Source organism: Schistocerca gregaria, chromosome X (genome assembly GCF_023897955.1).
Source record: "Schistocerca gregaria isolate iqSchGreg1 chromosome X, iqSchGreg1.2, whole genome shotgun sequence".
In the NCBI taxonomy this organism is placed as follows: Eukaryota; Metazoa; Arthropoda; class Insecta; order Orthoptera; family Acrididae; genus Schistocerca; species Schistocerca gregaria.
Genome location: NC_064931.1, coordinates 213079802 through 213100780, shown reverse-complemented (window position 1 = coordinate 213100780; position 20979 = coordinate 213079802). Strand labels below are relative to the sequence as shown.

General features: G+C 37.3%; 1 protein-coding gene across 2 annotated transcripts in view; it reads left to right on the top strand.

Annotated features, from left to right (window-relative positions):
- LOC126298385 (inactive phospholipase C-like protein 1) overlaps window positions 1-19164 on the top strand; it is a 63925-nt gene extending 44761 nt beyond the window's left edge. For both annotated transcript variants that reach the window (XM_049989693.1, XM_049989692.1), the window contains 3 exons: window positions 3798-3983; window positions 11407-11721; window positions 15867-19164. In XM_049989693.1, the coding sequence (XP_049845650.1) occupies window positions 3798-3983; window positions 11407-11721; window positions 15867-16178 (813 nt within the window). In that variant the 3' untranslated portion in view covers window positions 16179-19164. The remainder of the gene's footprint in view (window positions 1-3797; window positions 3984-11406; window positions 11722-15866) is intronic.
- The last annotated feature ends 1815 nt before the right edge of the window (window positions 19165-20979 follow it).

The following is a 20979-nucleotide window of genomic DNA, read 5'->3' as shown; positions in this document are numbered from 1 at the left end:
TATAAACCATAATTGTGTAGAATGTGTAAGAAACATATTTTTTATGCTGAATATTTGGTGTACATTAAGAGTTATCAGCACACAAACATATCAGCAGAGAGAATGTCGTCTCTGTTTTATGCCATTAGATGCTCTTCACTACTGTGTAACAGGCAGGGCAAGTGCCTCATAGTTAAACAATATTTCAAATTACACTCAATCTTTTACTATGAAAATATGTTAAATATAGACATAATTATGGAACTTCAGAAAAAGTGTTAAAAATAATAATTAAAACTAATAATCTGGTTCTTTGTGAAAGTATGTTTAAGAACTTGGGCATTGTAACTGCATCATGGAAGTATATGCACCAGTCAGTTATATTAGGAAAAAACATCAGTAAATATGATCATAATACTTCTATCTTCTTCCATGGAACAAGAGATAGGATTAATTTACCTTTACCAAAACAGTAAACAGAAAAAAAACTCAGGCATATCAATGTTTCTTATACAGGATGTCTCAGGAGGAATGACCAATATTCATGGAAATGAAGAGAAAGGTGTTTTGAATCAAAAATGTCTAGTAAACATGGGCTCTAAAATTTGTAACTTCAGGGCTTCTTCATCTTCAATACTTTGAAAATTATCTCTTTTACTATAAGCTCTTTGCTTTCCATATTTTAGGCAAATGCAATATAGATTAAAACATGAATAACATTGTTTAGTAAACACTGGCTTTGGAATGCATATCTTAAGAGCTATGAGTACTTGTTCAGTGCAAGTAATATGTTTCACAGTAGTGAAGATGAACAAGTGTTCATAGGTCTCAAGGTATGCACTTTAAAGCCCATGTTTACTAGTCTTTTTTCTTCGAATGATCATTTCTGTCATGCTCCTGTTACTGACCATTCCTCCTGGGACATCCTGTGTGTGTGTGTGTGTGTGTGTGTGTGTGTGTGTTGTGATTTGTGTCCACATCTACATCTGTACTCTGCAGAGCACTGTGAAGTGCATGGCAGAGGGTATGTCCCACTGTATCTGTTATAGGTTTTTACCCATTCCATTCATGTATGGAGCACAAGAAGGATGCTTGTTTAAATGCCTTCATATGTGTCATAATTAACCTAATCTTGTTGTCATGATTTCTATGAGAGTGATTCATAGGAGGTTGTAGCACATTCCGAGAATCATCAATTAAAACTGGTTCTTGAAACTTCATAAGTAAGCTTTCTTGGGATAGTGAGTCCTATTTGCCACAGGTCCCACACACTTGAGCAATATTCTAGGATGGACTGTATCATTGATTTGTAAGTAATTTCTTTTGTAGATTTATTGTATTTATCCAGTATTCTATCAATAAACTAAAGTCTACCACATGCTTTATCCATGACTGAGCCTATATGATCATTCCATTTCAAATTCTTATAAAGTCAACTTCAATTCCATAAGGAACCATTGTGCACAGTGACCATAGACTTAAAGGAAGGAGAGGCACACAGCAATCAGTTGCAATAACATAAGTTGTTATTCATCTACATCTACATGACTACTCTGCAATTCACATTTAAGTGCTTGGCAGAGGGTTCATCAAACTACAATCATACTATCTCTCTACCATTCCACTCCCGAACAGCGTGCGGGAAAAACGAACACCTAAACCTTTCTGTTCAACCTCTGATTTGTCTTATTTTATTTTGATGATCATTCCTACCTATGTAGGTTGGGCTCAACAACATATTTTTGCATTCGGAAGAGAAAGTTGGTGACTGAAATTTCGTAAATAGATCTCGCCGCAATGAAAAATGTCTTTGCTTTAATGACTTCCATCCCAATTCGCGTATCATATCTGCCACACTCTCTCCCCTATTATGTGATAATACAAAACGAGCTGCCCTTTTGGTGTCTTCCGTCAATCCCACCTGGTAAGAATCCCACACCGCGCAGCAATATTGTAACAGAGGACAAACGAGTGTAGTGTAAGCTGTTTCTTTAGTGGGCTTGTTGCATCTTCTAAGTGTCCTGCCAATGAAACGCAACCTTTGGCTCGCCTTCCCCACAGTATTATCTATGTGGGCTTTCCAACTGAAGTTGTTCGCAATTTTTACACCCAGGTACTTAGTTGAATTGACAGCCTTGAGAATTGTACTATTTATCAAGTAATCGAATTCCAACGGATTTCTTTTGGAACTCGTGTGGATCATCTCACACTTATCGCTATTTAGCATCAACTGCCACCTACCACACCATACAGCAATCTTTTCTAATTCGCTTTGCAACTAATACTGGTCTTCGGATGACCTTACTAGACGGTAAATTACAACATCATCTGCTAACAACCTAAGAGAACTGCTCAGATTGTCACCCAGGTCATTTATATAGATCAGGAACAGCAGAGGTCCCAGGACGCTTCCCTGGGGAACACCTGATATCAGTTCAGTTTTACTTGATAATTTGCCATCTATTACTACGAACTGTGACCTTCCTGACAGGAAATCACGAATCCAATCACACAACTGAGACAATACCCCATAGGCCTGCAGTTTGATTAGAAGTTGCTTGTGAGGAATGGTGTCAAAAGCTTTCCGGAAATCTAGAAATACGGAATCAACTTCAGATCCCCTGTCGATAGCAGCCATTACTTCGTGCGAATAAAGAGCTAGCTGCGTTGCACAAGAACGATGTTTTATGAAACCATGCTGATTACGTATCAATAGATCGTTCCCTTTGAGGTGATTCATAACGTTTGAATACAGTATATGTTCCAAAACCCTACTGCAAACCGTCGTCAATGATATAGGTCTGTAGTTCGATGGATTACTCCTACTACCCTTCTTAAACACTGGTGCGACCTGCGCAATTTTCCAATCTGTAGTTACAGATCTTGCAAATATAGATTTAAACTATAAATAGCCATAGTCAGTGTATCTCAGTCAAAATTCAACAAGTGACAGTGCATGTCACTGTATGTTCTTACAGGTGTATAGGCAGAAGGAAAAACTCTAGATTTGCAAGAATTAGTAATGGGATTGTGACTGATTACTGTGTGCCCCTCCTTCCTAACAAAGTGTCACACTCAGGTGTTTGTATGAGCTGACGCTGCCTCACTGATACTGTAGTCATAGGCTACTATGCATTTTTGTTTATTTTATGAAATATTACTTTATTACAGTTGGCTGTATCATCTGCAAAAAATCTGAGGTTACTATTAATATTGTCTGCGAGGTCATTAATATACAACATGAATAGCTAGGGTCCCAACACACTTCTGTTGGGCATACCTCAATTTACTTCTACATGTGTTGATGACTCTCCATCCAAGATAGCTTGCTGCATTGTCCCTACAAAATAATCCTCAGTCAAGTCATATATTTTGCTTCATACTCCATATAATTGTACTTTTGATAATAAGTGTAGAAGTCAAATTTCTTTGGAAATCGAGAAATATTGCATCTACCTGACTGCCTTGATTCAAAGCTTTCAGTATTTCATGTGAGAAAAGTGTAATGAGAAGGAATGGTCAATATCATGGTGTAAGTCATCTATAGTCACATGTTTAACTGTGGGGCATTTCTTTCACATCCATTCACATTATGAGGATTATTGTTGCCACTCCCCACAGCCAGCAGTCTGATTGCCTCACATGTTGCTATTGGGTTTTAATGAGCATCCAGAGCATTTATCATTAAGCATAGTACCAGTCCATTCAAATTTGTTCAAAAGGTAGCTAATATTTCTCTTATTGGTGCCATTTCCATAAATAAAACTTTTTAGTGATATTTTCCAACAAAATACATGCTTTTCTTCCTTCTGTGATAGGATGTAATTCCAGATATGGAAGATGCTCTGAGGCTACGCACTGAAGCAGAGATGGCGATGGACGAGTTACGCTATGAATGTGGTGTAGATGAAACAGCAAATATGAGTCACTGTTTGAAAGTGCTGTTACAGCGATATGAAGCAACCCCACAAATAACTAATGTGTCAATTACATCTCAGAATGGGGTGAGTGTTAAAACAATTTCATTTTTTAAAGCATTTCAGTTTTAATTAAATATAGATTTATGACGTTATAAACTAAAGTCATTGTCCCCTGCATTAATGATTTAGACCTCCACTTGCCATACACTATCAGAAATTTTCAAGTGATATGTGCGTGTATACTGTAATGCGGCAGACAAAGAAATACTACATATAATGAAGTGATTCATATGGAGACTGATGTATATCCAGATCCATATTTACACCTACATCTACATGGTTACTCTGCAATTCACACTTAAGTGCCTGGCAGAGGGTTAATCAATCCATTTGCATACTTCTTCTCTACCATTCTGCTCTTGAATGGCGTATGGGAAGAAGGAACAACTAAGTCTTTCCATTCAAGCTCCGATTTCTCTTACTTTATTATGATGATCGTTTCTCCCTATGTAGGTGGGTGTCAACAAAATATTTTCGCATTTGGAAGAGAAATTTGGTGATTGAAACTTTGTAAATAGATCTCACTGCAAAGAAAACCGCCTTTGTTTCAGTGACTGCCACCCCAACTCACATAAAATATCAATGACACTCTCACCCCTATTGTGCGATAACATGAAACGAGCTGCCCTTCTTTGTACCTTTTCGATGTCCTCCGTCAATCCTATCTGGTAAGAATCTCACACCATGCAGCAACATTCCAGCAGTGGACGGACAAGTGTAATGTAGGCTGTCTCTTTAGTGGGTTTGTTACACCTTCTAAGTGTTCTGCCAACAAAGCACAGTCTTTGTTTTGCCTTCCCCACAATATTATCTATGTGGTCTTTCCAATTTAAGTTGCTCATAATTGTAATTCCTATGTATTTAGTCGAATTGACAGACCTTACATTTATGCAATTTATCATATACCCAAAGTTTATCAGATTTCTTTTAGTACCCATGTGGATGACCTCACACTTTTCTTTGTTTAGTGCCAGTTGCCACTTTTCGCACCATACAGAAATTCTCTCTAGATCATTTTGTAATTGGAATTGATCATCTGATGATTCTACTAGATGGTAAATTACAGCATCATTTGTAAACAAACTAAGGGGGCTGCTCAGATTATCACCTAGATCATTTATGTAAATCAGGAACAGCAGACGGCTTATGACACTACCTTGTGGAACACCATATATCACTTCTGTTTTACTCAATGATTTACCATCTATCACTATGAACTGTGATCTCTCTAAGAAGAAATCACAAATCCAGTCACACAATGGAGATAATACTCCATATGTACACAATTTTATTAATAGTCACTTATGAGGAATGGTATCAAAAGCCTTCTGGAAATTTAGGAATATGGAATCAATCTGAAATCCCTTGTTGACAGCACGCATTACTTCATGGGAATAAAGAGCTAGCTGTGTTGCACAAGAATGATATTTTCTGAATCCCTGTTGGTTATGTATCAGCAAGTCATTTTCTCAAGGTGATTCATAATGTCTGAGTATAGTATATGCTCCAAAATCCTACTGCAAATTGAGGTCAGTGACATGGTTCTGTAATTCAATGGGTTACTCCTATTTCCTTTCTTGAATATTGGTGTGACCTGTGCTACTTTCCAGTCCTTAGGAACGAACCTTTTGTCAAGTGAGCAGTTGTATATGACTGCTAAGAAAGGCGATATTGTGACTGCATACTCTGAAAGGAACCTGGTTGGTATACCATCTGGACCAGAAGACTTGCCTTTCTTAAGTGATTTGAGTTGTTTTGCAACACCTAAGGTATTTACTTTTATGTCACTCATGCTTACAGCTGTTCTGGTTTTGAATTCTGGAATATTTACTTAATCTTCTTTCATGAAGGAATTACGGAAAACTGTATTTAGTAACACCACTTTAGTGGCACCTTCATCGGTAACATTTCCATCACTATCGCACAGTGATGGTATTGAGTGTTTTTGCCACTGGTTTACTTTACATATAACCAGAATCTCTTTGGATTTTCTACCATATTTTGGGACAATGTTTCATCATGAAAACTATTAAAAGCATCTTGCATTGATGTCCGCACCAAATTTTGAGCTTCTGTGAAACCAGTCTTGGGGATTTTGCGTTCTTCTGAATTTGGCATGCTTTTCTTGTTGTTTCTGCAACAGTGTTCTGACGTGTTTTGTGTACCACAGTGGATCAGTCCCGTCTCTTATTAACTTTTGCAGTGTGAATAAATCTATTGCTGTTGATACTGTATCTTTGAATTTGAGCCATATTTGGTCTACACTTACCTAATTAGCTTGGAAGGAATGGCAACACTCTCTTAGGAAGGCATCAAGCCAATTTTAATCTGCATTTATTTTTAGTGGATTTGGTTGATATGGTTTTGAGCCTCGCTACAATGACCTTGTGTTCACTAATCCCTGTATCCGTCATGACACTCTCTATTAGATCAGGATTATTTGTGGCTAAGAGGTCAAGTGTGTTTTCGCAACCATTTACAATGTGTGGGGGCTCATGAAATAATTGTTCAAAGTAATTCTCAGAGAAAGCATTTAGTACAATTTTGGAAGATATTTTCTGTCTATCACCGGCTTTGAACATGTATTTTCACCAACAAATTGACGGTAGATTGAAGTCTCCACCAATTATAACTGTATGAGTGGGGTACTCATTTGTAATGAGATTCAAGTTTTCTTTGAACCGTTCAGCTATTAGCCAATTATTATTTTGGTACGGCTGTTAAGTATAACATCTACCCATAGTAATTCGTAGGAACTAACTATTTCACTACAAGATAAACTACTACTAATAGACACAAACACACCACCACTGACTTTACTTAATCTATCCTTTCTGAAAACGGTTTGTGCCTCTGTAAAAATTACAGCAGAATTTATCTCCATCTTTAGCCAGCTCTCTGTTCCTATAAAAATTTCAGCTTCAGTGCTTTCTATCACCGCTTGAAGCTCTGGTACTTTTCCAACACAGCTACAACAATTCAAAACTACAGTACCGACTGTGGCTTGCTCAATTCGTGTTGTTTATTTGCCCTGTACCCTTTGAGACTGGAGCCCTTTTTGATCTTTCCCAAGACTGTCTAACCTAAAAAACCATCCAGTCCACACCACACAGCCCCTGCTACTGTGTAGCTGCCTCCTGTGTATAGTGGACACCTGACCTATTTAGCGTAACCCAAAACCCCACCACCCTATTGAGTAAGTCAAGGAATCTGCAGCCTACACAGTCACAGAACTGCCTGAGCCTTTGATTCAGACCCTCCACTCAGCTCTGTACCAAAGGTCCGCAATCGGTCCTGTCGACGATGCTACAGATGTTGAACTCTGCCTTCGTCTTGCTAGCAAGACTGGCAGTCTTCACAAACTGAGATAGCAGCCAGAAACCAGAGAGAATCTCTTCAGATTGATAGGGACACATGTCATTAGTGCCTACATGAGCCACCACCTGCAGTTGGCTCCAATCTGTACGCTTCATGGCATCTGGAAGGACCCTTTCCACATCTTGGATGACTCCCTCCAATATGCACAAGGAGTGCACATTGGCTTTCTTCCTGTCTTTAGCTGCCACATCCCTATGGGGCTCCATCAGCTGCCTAACATTGGAGCTCACAATAACAATCAATCCCACCCTCTGCGCTTGTCTCGTCCTCTCAGGAAGACCGGCCACTGCCGCAACAGTTGAGGCCACCCTTGCTGGCTCAGAAGTACTTTCAGCAGTGGGCAGTACCTCAAACCCATTATGGAGGCATATGGGTACAGCCTTGAGACCAGCACCAGCTTTTGCCTTCCGCCGAGGGATTCGCGACCCTGCCATGGTCCACCAATCACTGTCAGGCAAGTGTCAACTGGCAGGGACGTCCAAATTTGAGGGCACAGTGGCATCAGAGATCCCAGGTCATGTTACAGGTTCCAGAGGCACCAAAGTGCTCGTCTCAGGTGCCCCAATGTCACCGTGGCCCAGGGCAACAGCCTGGAGCCTGTCGACCAAGGCCAACACAGCTTCCAGCTGTTTACGGATGGTGACCAATCTCCCCTGAAGCCATACACAACAGGCGTAGTCCCTATCCATCCCTAACAATTTTTCCCCTTCTCTTTTATCTCACAAGCTGTTCAAAACAAACAGATGACTGACGACTATGCAAATTTACACTATACAGGTACTAAAATGCGATGCTACATCTCTCAAATATTATAATACACCCAAAATTTGAGACTTAAACTATGGAAGTACCCAAAAACTTGCAAAGAAATTAAGAATAAAACTATGACACAAATAAGTGAGCTAAGAGTGCAACTTTCTGCTTATCCAATTGTGGCAGGGAGCTCAAATGTTTGCCAGTTACTGTTAACTTTTCCATTCTTAATTTTACTGGGACGTGGGTCTATTTGGGACATATCATTAAATTTTCACTATAAATCTACTTCTATTGCAATTTTGTTTACATGAAACATGTCAGTACATTTTGAAAAGGAAAACAGCATATCTGGACTCCTACAGAATCATAAATTTAAATCATAAATCTGTTTCCTAAATCATGTTAATAATGTCATACAAAAATGAAATGCTTGTGATTCAAAGCTGTCAGCATTTGTATGTTAAAAGTCAGTGTCAGTCAGTACTCAGTATTTTTCAATGCATTGTGAAAAGTTATTTTCAATATAGTGCCCACCTTTTTTATTTGATTAGAGTGCAGGAATGAAATCCTACACAGATAAGACCCATTTTATTCTCTCTGCAGCAAAGCAGTTATGAGAAAACATTGACAACAAAGGAATCAGAAGTTAAATAACAGCATCGTAAGTATGAGCTACAATTTAAATCAGCAACTGTGAAAAAGCTTCATGAACTATTTGGAAACAAATAACTTGGCAATTTTAACATCAATTTTTTGTATCATCTGTAATTGATTGTTACAATGTCTATCAAGGATATGCACATAATGCCCAAACATCTGCACAAAAACATATGAGCTATCAGTATATATAAGAGTTGAAGGTTAATTTAGCAGTAAATTATGTGTTTCTGTATTCAGTTATTGTAGACAAAATGTAACACACACACACACATTTGCTAGAGAACACTGGGATAAAAACTAAGCTTACTGTTGTGAAAAAGTCACAAAATGTGACTTTGAAAAGTAATAAATGAGCTTATTATTATTAAACAGTCACAGTTTGTGACTATTTCCTAGTAAAAACCTGAGTCACTATTTCAGTGTCACATAAACAACATGTGTGTGTACGTTCTTGTAAGGAAGTGCTCTGTTTCCTGAGAAATTAACCTCAGAATCCATGAAGGCATCTCACACATTTGGATACAGATGGAAATAGTACTGGACATTAAAAGTGCACACTTGATTCACAAATTGATCACTTGAGAATTGCCGTTTTGGCTAAAATCAGCTGTCTGAGTAGGGGAGTATTCCATTAAAGGAATATATATATACACTCCTGGAATTTGAAATAAGAACACCGTGAATTCATTGTCCCAGGAAGGGGAAACTTTATTGACACATTCCTGGGGTCAGATACATCACATGATCACACTGACAGAACCACAGGCACATAGACACAGGCAACAGAGCATGCACAATGTCGGCACTAGTACAGTGTATATCCACCTTTCGCAGCAATGCAGGCTGCTATTCTCCCATGGAGACGATCGTAGAGATGCTGGATGTAGTCCTGTGGAAAGGCTTGCCATGCCATTTCCACCTGGCGCCTCAGTTGGACCAGCGTTCGTGCTGGACGTGCAGACCGCGTGAGACGACGCTTCATCCAGTCCCAAACATGCTCAATGGGGGACAGATCCGGAGATCTTGCTGGCCAGGGTAGTTGACTTACACCTTCTAGAGCACTTTGGGTGGCACGGGATACATGCGGACGTGCATTGTCCTGTTGGAACAGCAAGTTCCCTTGCCGGTCAAGGAATGGTAGAACGATGGGTTCGATGACGGTTTGGATGTACCGTGCACTATTTAGTGTCCCCTCGACGACCACCAGAGGTGTACAGCCAGTGTAGGAGATCACTCCCCACACCATGATGCCGGGTGTTGGCCCTGTGTGCCTCGGTCATATGCAGTCCTGATTGTGGCGCTCACCTGCACGGTGCCAAACACGCATATGACCATCATTGGCACCAAGGAAGAAGCGACTTTCATCGCTGAAGACGACACGTCTCCATTCATCCCTCCATTCACGCTTGTCGCGACACCACTGGAGGCGGGCTGCACGATGTTGGGGCATGAGCAGAAGACGGCCTAACGGTGTGCGGGACCGTAGCCCAGCTTCATGGAGACGGTTGCGAATGGTCCTCGCCGATACCCCAGGAGCTACAGTGTCCCTAATTTGCTGGGAAGTGGTGGTGCAGTCCCCTACGGCACTGCGTAGGATCCTACGGTCTTGGCGTGCATCCGTGCATCGCTGCAGTCCGGTCCCAGGTTGTCGGGCACGTGCACCGTCCGCCGACCACTGGCGACAACATCGATGTTCTGTGGAGACCTCATGCCCCACGTGTTGAGCAATTCGGCGGTACATCCACCCGGCCTCCCGCATGCCCACTATACGCCCTCGTTCAAAGTCCGTCAACTGCACATACGGTTCACGTTCACGTCCACGCTGTCGCGGCATTCTACCAGTGTTAAAGACTGCGATGGAGCTCCGTATGCCACGGCAAACTGGCTGACACTGACGGCGGTGGTGCACAAATGCTGCGCAGCTAGCGCCATTCGACGGCCAACACCGCGGTTCCTGGTGTGTCCGCTGTGCCGTGCGTGTGATCATTGCTTGTACAGCCCTCTCGCAGTGTCCGGAGAGTATAGGTGTGTGTGTGTGTGTGTGTGTGTGTGTGTGTGTGTGTGTGTGTGTGTGTGTGTGTGTGTGTGTGTGTGTGTGTGTCTCAGTTGACTTTTTTGTGAAGATATGGTCTTACTAGTAAGGAGCTTGACTGTGGGTGGGCACTACTCATTGTCTCCAAAATTGGTGCTATGTTGTCACAATGAAATTAAAAGACAAACTTTAAAAGTGGTGACTCAGGCCCACTTTATTCACTAGAGTAGCCTAGTTCCTCAACTTAAAGCAATTAGAAGCTTGCATGTACCCTAAAAGCTATTGTAATATCATTTTTTTTTGGGGAGGGGGGAATAGTTCCAAAGCGATTTTTTTTCTAACCTACAGAAAAATCAAAATATTAAAAACTCATAAATTGCTAAGTACTTCTTGTATGTTAGAGAGATATGAATGGCGCTGAAACCTGCAACTATACTTATGAAAGTAAGCTCTATAAACAGTCATTACTGACCAATTTGGAAGAATGATTTGCATTGTATCTTGCAATTGTATCATTTCGGGGTTGATACAGAATAAATTATTGTTATTATTTGAAACTATTATAGAACATGGTATGCTAAATATGCCAGAAACTTAAAGAATTGTTGTTTGTTTCTGCAGCTACAAATGGTGAGAGTTCAAGGGTCGGACATACCAGAATTTGTTGACCGAAGTCTGGTAATTTTGGAGAAAGCACTTAAAAGTTCACAGTACATTTTAGAGCATAGTGATAACCTGGTAGCTGAACTTGAGAGGAAACTGGATGTCATTCAAGTAGATTATGAGGATTTCCCACAGTTAGCAGTGTCGGTTGGTGCCACAGGAAAGAGACTAAATACTTTTGTGGAATATTTTGTTGTGAATGTGCGGAGACTGAAGGGGCAAATTGACCTACTAAAGACATGTAAAGAAGACTCCCAACTCTTCTTAACACAGGTAATTCCAGCTGTAATTTATTGTTCTTAATATCTGTGCAATCAACTGTGAAATCTGTGGAAAAACTGTTTCAGCTTAAATTAACTGTCTGAAATTTATATGGTGTTATGACAATATGTATGAATGATCAGTGACTGTTACTTATTTACCCTCATAAATGTGATGTTACTAACACATTAACTGTCTTAATTAAATACCAGGTATTGCTCTTAGAGCTATTACACATCTGTTCAGCAGTATTCTGGAAAATGGAAAAGTGTGTGTGTGTGTGTGTGTGTGTGTGTGTGTGTGTGTGTGTGTGTGTGTGTGTGTGTGTGTGTGTGTTTTTCGTGCAAATGTCAGTGACTCCCATAAAAACCAAAATGTTGTTTGAAGTGTGTGTATGAAATTGATAAATTGGCTTCAGATAATTCTAGCAAAATATTCTGTTAGAGGATTCTTAAGGATAAAGCCAGCAAAATATGAGGAATAATTACTAGTTCCATTAGTCTCTTCATTTCTAACTCAACAGTCTCTACATGATTTCTGAATGATAAAATCATTTTAAATGTGTATCACAGGCTGTTAAATTCTATGTACAATATGACCTTTATTGCATCATGTAATGTGCTATATTACTAGCCAGTTTTATCCTGTGGCCATTTTCAAGGGCAGCTGTATCAGTGATGTGTGTGCTATATTTAAAAACCAGTTAGTTCTACATGGGAACAGAGATGTGTTCCCACTCACACATGTTGAAAATCTGGATGTCTATAGTCTTGTACATCAAATACTGCATTTGGGGGCACATTTTGAAACACATCATATGACTAAATTGCTGTTAACAAGTGGCTTCTAAGTCCTTACTTAATGTATTTAGCAGCACAATAAGCCCTTTAGCTTACAAAGACATAAATACATTATGCAAGGAATTAGAAGCTATTTGTTAACAGCAATTTAGTTACGCAATGACATGTTACAAATTGTGTTCCTGCATGCAGTACATGATGTGCAAGACTACATATGCAGATTTTCAACATGTGTGTGTGAGAAGAAGTCTCTGTTCCTACATAACATTAAACAGTTTTTGGATATGAAACACACATCACTGACATACCTACATTTCAAAATAGCCACAGGCTAGTAATGTAATGTGTTACACAATGCAATAAAGTTTATCTTGTATAAACAACTTGACAGCATATGGAGGACATTAAAAATTGTTTTATCATTGAAAAATCAGCAGTTCCACCATCAACTGAGGAAGGCTGCTGTATGATAGGTCTACAAGAACAGCATATGATGGTATTAACCTGGTAGTCTCACAGCAAGACTTCAGTGGCACATGATGAATTGAAGTCTTGTACTCTGGAACCGTTTTATTTGATGGTCTCAAAGTTCAGTAACTGATGCAATACTACTCATATAGGTTTGTTATTTATATTAAGACTCACTTTGGTGACGAGCAGCTAACTCTTATTCTTTACATATTGCTAACAGTTGATCAACAAGAAAATCATTAATAATTCTCATCTGATCAGTTCAGTTTTCTCAAAGAAAATAACGCCAACGAACCACTTTAGTAAGTGCGCATAATAGGTTCTAGACAGTGGCAGTTTGTTGAAAACACAGTCCCAGGTTGAAGTCCTCTCTTATCTTCCCATAACATCTGAAAAGTCTTTACCAATAACTAGGAGAAAGGAGTCAGATAATTACAAACATTTCTTGGAGTCAGTCACTGGATCATCATTAGTATATCAACACAAAAAGCTACATTGACTTCTGCAGCCAGGCTGTTTTTACACTCAGAAATTTACATGATAATGAACTTTAACTGCAAAATTTTCCATTGATATGCAGATTTTGATACAGATCTGTTGACAGAGTGATTCTTAGGCATAAACTCAGAATAAGTTCACAAATATTATAACACAAGTTGCTACATTGAGACAAAGATATGAACCAGGTGATGGCTTAGGTACACACTGTCAATTTATTGTATGATGGAGGTATGTCCATAGATAAGCATAAGGATAAGTAACAAAATCAGTAATTACAATTTGCTTTATAATATAATGATCAAATTTAGTAGTGGTGTCATTCTCTTGAATCAAGTAAGAGTTTAGTTTTACTGTATATTAGACCACTGTAAAAATAATAAATATTTGTGTACTGTTTGGATGATACATTGTAGTGGTTTAATAGTTTCATGTAAATTTCACAACTCCCCAATTTTTCTTAATTTCTTAATGAGCACTTTGTTCAGGTAATCAAATTTATTATCTGGTTCAGCATAATTAGGGCAATAAAAGTATAGCATCAGATCTTAAAATTTCAAATAAAAAGTACTGTTGGATGGTTTAAAACTTCAGTTATGAATAGTTTTTGAGTTAATGGCTTAAGTATGAAATTGGGGCTATCAAATGGGATATGTCTTCTTGTAAATAAACAGTTGTTAATTCACTACATTTTCCTGTAAAGGTAAATGAACCATTTCAATGAGCGTAGTTTATCCTTCCCTCACTTCCAAAGCAGTGTGCCACAAAGCACTCTTCTTCTTGTCGATCCCTGTGATCCTTTTGCTCTCAATCTTCTAACCCTAACCTGAAGGTCCCAAGAATCTGCCTATGGCCTCCTGTTGCATTTTTTTTTACCCACTCCCCCTCAGAGGCAGGCCCACCTGTAAAGCATCTGCATGATGTATTAGCCTCCTTGCAAAAAAAAAAAAAAAAAAAAAAAACAAAAAAAAAAAAAAAAAAAAAAAAACCACTTTGATGAATAAGCACCACTCAATCAGGAGCACCAACTGGACCACCTGGTTACAAAACATTCTGCTCAACAAAATGTAGTTAACTTAAAAGGCTGCTTTACAAACCACCTCACCTAAAGTCAGCTTTTCTTTATTCTGCAGATAGAAATCCTATGTGTAACAGATCCCTCAGGCCTGTTTCTTCAATGTCCTCCATCTGCCTCTAATCTTCTCCCATTTCCAACTGTTTCTTCCCTCCAGGCCAGTCTCTCTCTCTCTCTCTCTCTCTCTCTCTCTCTCTCTCTCTCTCTCTCTCTCTCTCTCTCTCCACTGCTACTTTCCTATTAAACTCTGGCTTATTCATATTTTTCTTCCTTTACATCTTTCTCTCAATTGTGATCCTTTATCTCCGCCTTGTACTTATCAATACATTTCCCCTTGTGGCTTCCAGAAGTGTTCCTCGAGTTTTTTGCATACCCTTGCATGTTTCACATCATCTTTCCTAACCCTGTCCCTGACTGTTATTCTCTTTCTGAACATCTCTTTCTTTCACCCACCTTAGCCATGATATCACTCAGGTTGCAGTACTTGTGTTGGAAAGTTCTTCCCAGTTTTTGACATCTGGTATAACAGTTGTGGGTAGTATTTTGGAACAAGAACAGTCTTGGTTGCAGGGGAAATAATAATTTTATTGATGTGTTTGGCCTTCTCAGGTATGGTTAGAAAATTTTAATATATTGCAAAATTTGTGTTTACCTTCTCTCTGGAGACCATTGTGTGTACCTTAAACACACCAGGGTCAGTTGAAAAAGCAGTGCTGGCAGAGGACCACACTTACAGGTTCTGAAACCATGCAGCACAATCTGTACACTAAGCAATAACTCATTTCAATCAGACTTTCCTCATGATATGTGGAGAGTTGTGTGTATCTGTTGAGTGAAGGTGAAGGTAATGATTGTATGTATAGTATGGTACCAAGCTTATATTGTATTATTATCAAACAATTAATTAGTGAAACCTTTGCAATATAGTCATCTGAAGCTATGTTGAGTCTCACTAAAAACGAACACATAAAAACTTGTAACTTTGATTGGAACGGATCATTGCTTAGTGTACAGATTATGTTATAGGTTTTCAAAACCTGTAAGTGTGGTTCTATGCCATCACTGTTTTTTCAACTGAGCCCAGTGTTTTTAAGGTACACCCAAAAGTCCCATCAGATGTGACAGTTCAAAATTCTGCAGTATACTAAAATTTTCTAATGATGCCCCTGAAGGGAGAAATGCCTCAATTAAAGTATTGTTCCCCCTGAAACCAAGACTGTTTTTCTTAATCTTATTCAAGTGATTAATTGTTTCCTACATTATATCTAGCTTATGACAGGCAAAAAAATTAATATGCAATATTTTCCTTGCAGATTGCTGATGCTGCAGCTGTCATGGAGAGATTAAACATTGGGAAAAAGCAACTGCATACTTCAACTAATGTTTCCAAAGTGAAATTAAACAAGAATTTATCTGTGGAAAAACAGTCCTCAAAGCTACATTCAGATTCCAGTATCGCATCTACTGCACAACCTAGTTCATCAGGATCTTCATCTGGTGAAATAAAACTAAAGAGTATTTTGAAGAGACCGACTAATAACAATCAGCATGAAAGTGTGGACTGTGAAGAGGCATACTTTGGTAACAATGTAACAACGAACAGTGCTACAGGGACATGGATGTAGAGATGTGTTACCTCTGTATAGACGGTCTATTAATTCAAAGTAATGAAATCGTTGCCAAAGGAAGGAGATAAACATTCTGTGTTTTTCTCCTGTCACAGGTGTGTGTGTGAAAGAGAAAGAGATAGAGAGAGAGAGAGAGAGAGAGAGAGAGAGAGAGAGAGAGAGAGAGAGAGAGAGAGAGAGAGAGAGAATTACACTAATTTTTCCACAGTGTTTGGTGTTCATTCAAGAATTTCTAGGATAATGTGTGTATGAAAGGTTTGCTATATTATTAAAAACATGTAAAATATTATTAAGGCACAGTAAACTGAGCTGAGCTTCTTGCATGCTTTTGTTGTTGTATGAGAGAGAGAACTCAATTAATATGAATGCAATATATAAGGCCATAAGTGAAATGCCTTGTGTACATGTGCGATTCATGCTGAGGTTGAAATTATAAATTTATTTTTGTTTTTTATTTTTATATGGTGCCAAACTATTTTAAGAACTTGAAAGTTACAGGTACATTAATAAATACAGTGTACATTGTTTGATCAGCTGCATATTAAAATTATTTGTAATGGCATAAAAATACTTCTGTGCACATACATTACACCTTGCATAGCTATTGCCTTGTGGAATATTATCTACTGCTTCTAAAAGAACAGCAATTGCATACTGCAGACATTTATGAAACTAGGAGAAAGATAGCTATTTCTCACTTATTGTACTACAACCTTCTCATATCAGTTAATCACCAGTACACAAAAGAATTGTGCAAAAGTTGACATATGCTTCAGATAGATTATAAATTATTTATGTTAAGAATAAATAACAATAACATGTTTAATTTTACTGTGACTAAAAGTCTGACAATGTGAGCTGCAACTAAGAAATTTAAAAAGGTTAAAAACATTCTACTTATTGTTAGAGAGTTAAAGCAGTGAGGTGTTATTGGGAAAGGCAATAAACATTGCATAAGTCCCTGCTTTTGATAAACAGAAAATGTGAATTTTTAGTACATAAAAAACTGAGTTGAAAATAAAAAGGAATATTTCTTTCAACATTTCAGGGAAATCTGAATCATGGTATGACCAAGTCAATTATTTATAGATTTTTGGATCCAGTAACAGACTAATGACCTGAATGAAATAATAGGTTGTCAGATGTTTACAGGAATGTTCAGTCACTGTAGACGTATGCATTGTCAGAAATTTCAGTTTTTTTCTCCACTCCAAAGAATTATTCTCCATTCCCAGACTCCAACAAATAAATATTTGTTTCTAACATTTTTACTCATTTTACTGCTCTTTTAGGGATTCTCAGTGAAATATCCTGAATATTTAGTGAAATATCAAATATTTTCATTTGAGAATAAGATTTTAAATTTTATAACCTATCTTTCTTAACCTTACTTAAAATAATAACAAAATGATGAGCTTCCAGAACAGTATTTTCATATGTACATATTTTAATGATCTTTAACTGATGTTATGTGATTGCACATCTATAGACAGCATAGCAGAAGGAAGTGTTTCTTGTGTAGAAGCAGCATGGGACTATTTTAGCTGTTTTATTTGTGTTCTTTCCTGGATATTAAAGTTTAGAACATTTTAGTTTCATTCTTATAGTTAACAGTTAGTATGTTCACAAAACAGACCAAAATGAAATGAAAATATTGGCTGTGGAATAGTGAGACTTTATTAAGCAATTGATACATATCTACATAGCTTCTAACAATGTTCTGTTGTTATAGTGGAAACTTTGAGTGAAAATCAGTATACACTGATATTTTACACATACATACCTGTGTTCACTATTTGTGGAATCAATGTTGTTAATTTGTTGGTTGTTACTTCCGTAAAAAGCTATATTTTTTAATAATTTGTTGAAAGAAGTATAGTGTAATTGGTTAATATATTAGCACTTGAATCATTTATGTATTATGCAGAATTTTAAACTTTGTAGTTCCTTGTTTAAAATAATTGTTTTTTTAGTTGTTTAAAAAAAAAAAAGAAAGAGGAGAATTTTTCTGAGACTTTTGTGTCTTATTTAAATATTCTGTGCAGCATATAATTTCACTCTTTTGTACAATTTGCCATCCCCATTAAACAATGTAAGGTATTGGCAGGTACAGTTCTTTAATGTATTTGAGTGAAGTCATTGTGAAAGTTACAAAATCTACTACCATCGAATTCTTTGCTGTGATAATTTTTGGGTCTCACTAAGTATATAACATCAGGTATTTACTAATGACTGATTTCCTTATGCTTTGACAGTCTCTTCTTCACAACAGTGTATTATTATATTTAACATTTTCTTACAGAAGACACTGTCAGGGATGCCAAATAATGGTCTAAATAATTTAGGCCTGTAATCTGATATAATATTTTCTTACACTGTATGGATCCAGTAATGGTACCACATGTAAAAATACTATTTTCAAGACACATAAAATCTATAATGAAAATAGTGTCAAAAATCTAAACTGTTTATTGATCCCTAGTAACCTAAAATCTTGACACTGTAAAAATATGTCATGGTAATAATTTAAGAAGTACAGGGTCCAGTATGTGAAGATATTTGATTTCTAAATAAACATCATACAGCATTTTTTCATACTATCTGTTTTACTGCTAGCATGTACAGAAGGTAAACTGTGTTTAAAAGATTTGTTTATACGAAGTAAGTGTTCTGTGAAAAACATGTAATCAAAATGTTGAGAGTATTGTGTGCAGCAATGAGTGAATAATCAGCATTCGGTGTGTGAAATTTTTGTCTTGTATGGCTTGAGAATTCTCTTCAATCTTGTACATAACGTATATTTTTCCACTGTGTAAATATGTAATAAAATTCTTTATGATATTGTAAAGTGTGTGAGCTGGAGATAAATATCAAATATGTTCTTTAATAAAGAATGGAAATGCACAGAAAAGAGTGCACCATTTACAAAATTGTAATGAACATGTAACTGTTTATTTGAAATTTAAAATAACAGCAAGTTGTTTCATAACTTTCATAAATTTTATTTATACCTAGCCCCAAAATTTTGATTTCAAAATGGCATTGTGTGCATTTTTCTGAAAAGTGACACTTCTCTTTATATTACATCCACAACATGGCACTAGTGCTTTCTTTTCGGTCTCACAAAATATAATTATGTGCAGAAATATCATACACAATTCACAACACTGTTGGAAAATCTTTTAGTGATAAAGTCTGAAGAAGTAATCTGTTTTAGGATAGCTTTTATACAGTATGTTGTTGTAATGTATATTTTTTGCATATTAATGCCATCGATATATGGTTCTAACAAAAGTAAGCTGTAGAAATTTTTCACTGTGATCACATGGTTACTACCCTAAAAAAAAATTGTAGAATGTAGATAGTCTGTCTGTCAATTATTCCAAGAAAGTCAACCAAGTAACTAAAATTTGCAGAACCTTCTTTTGATACTTTTCTTTATTCATCCATCGATGATTTTGTAATGATGTATAGGATTTGTGGCTCAGTGGGAGGGAAAAAAAGAAAAAGTGGTTAAATGTCAGACTACAAATCTAAAGGTCTTGTGTTCAATCCACAGTGAGTACTAGATTTTTATTTTTTACTTATTTCTTTCACCCATGGAATACTTGTTGGTGTTAAAAATGCTGAGTTGCACCATGATTCAGAATCCATGTTAAACTTTAGGTCATCCAGTAACTGGCTTGATAAATGAGTTCAAAGGTTGAGGGAAGGCAATAGCATACCACCTCCAACAATACCATGCCTAGTAAAGCATAGAAGTGTTCAAAACTATCATAATATTCATGACTGCTTTACTTTTTTAGGATATGTCATCGTAATACAATGAAGATAAATAGCTCAAAAAATTATATATATACTCATAGAATATGCAAGTATGGTTTTACGAGGATAGGACATGTGGTCAGCAATGGCTTTGATGAAGAAGTCATCCCTGCATTTTCGTGTAAAAAAAAAAAAAAAATTGTAGAACCACAGTATAATAAATCAGATTGGCGAGACAGAGAAACCCAACCCTTCCATTTATCAGGTCAATGTCTTACTATCTGCACTACCTCATTCATTTGGTCCCTATTGTTTAATTTTCTTCAATTTACACACAGTTTGCTGCAGGCAATATGTTATACAAAATATGAAGCACAGTTTTGACCTCAATCACCCACTGGTGGCTCCTGAACCATCAACATCTTGCTACGTCCTTTGCACTAACTTCAATCTGTTTACAAAACTGTCTGCAAGTGCATAAGCATGCTAATATGTCCCATGCTCATCTTCATGTAGTCCTCTCTGTCCACCTGAAATATTGAGTGAGCATCCCACCCCTCTCCCAAAATGAGTGAGATGTTGAACTTGGGAGAATGACAAGACATTTCCATTGTGCACATGGCTCATGATTTTCTTGTGAAAGTATTACACTGTGTTACAGTATTGTAAATTGTTCACTATTCTGCATGCTCTACATAATGTATAATTCTATAGTGTGTGTTATAATGAATATTTTAACTGCATTTTAAAAAGACCTGTATTTGTAGTCTTTTTCATCTTTGGACAGTGTATTGTACACTGGCTCTTGTTATATGATATAGGGAGAACTATTAGTGATGGTAAAGTTTTTCATAATTTGCATAATAGATTGTGAATTGCACTCAGTTGGTGCAGTAAGAACACCCAGTCTTTTAAACAGTTCTTTAGAGTGAGCCTGACTACTATTTCTAGTTATTATTTGCATTACCATTTTCTTCTGTTTAAGGATTTTGTCAGTGATTTGTGCCTTTAATTTCTGGAAAAGAATCCCTTA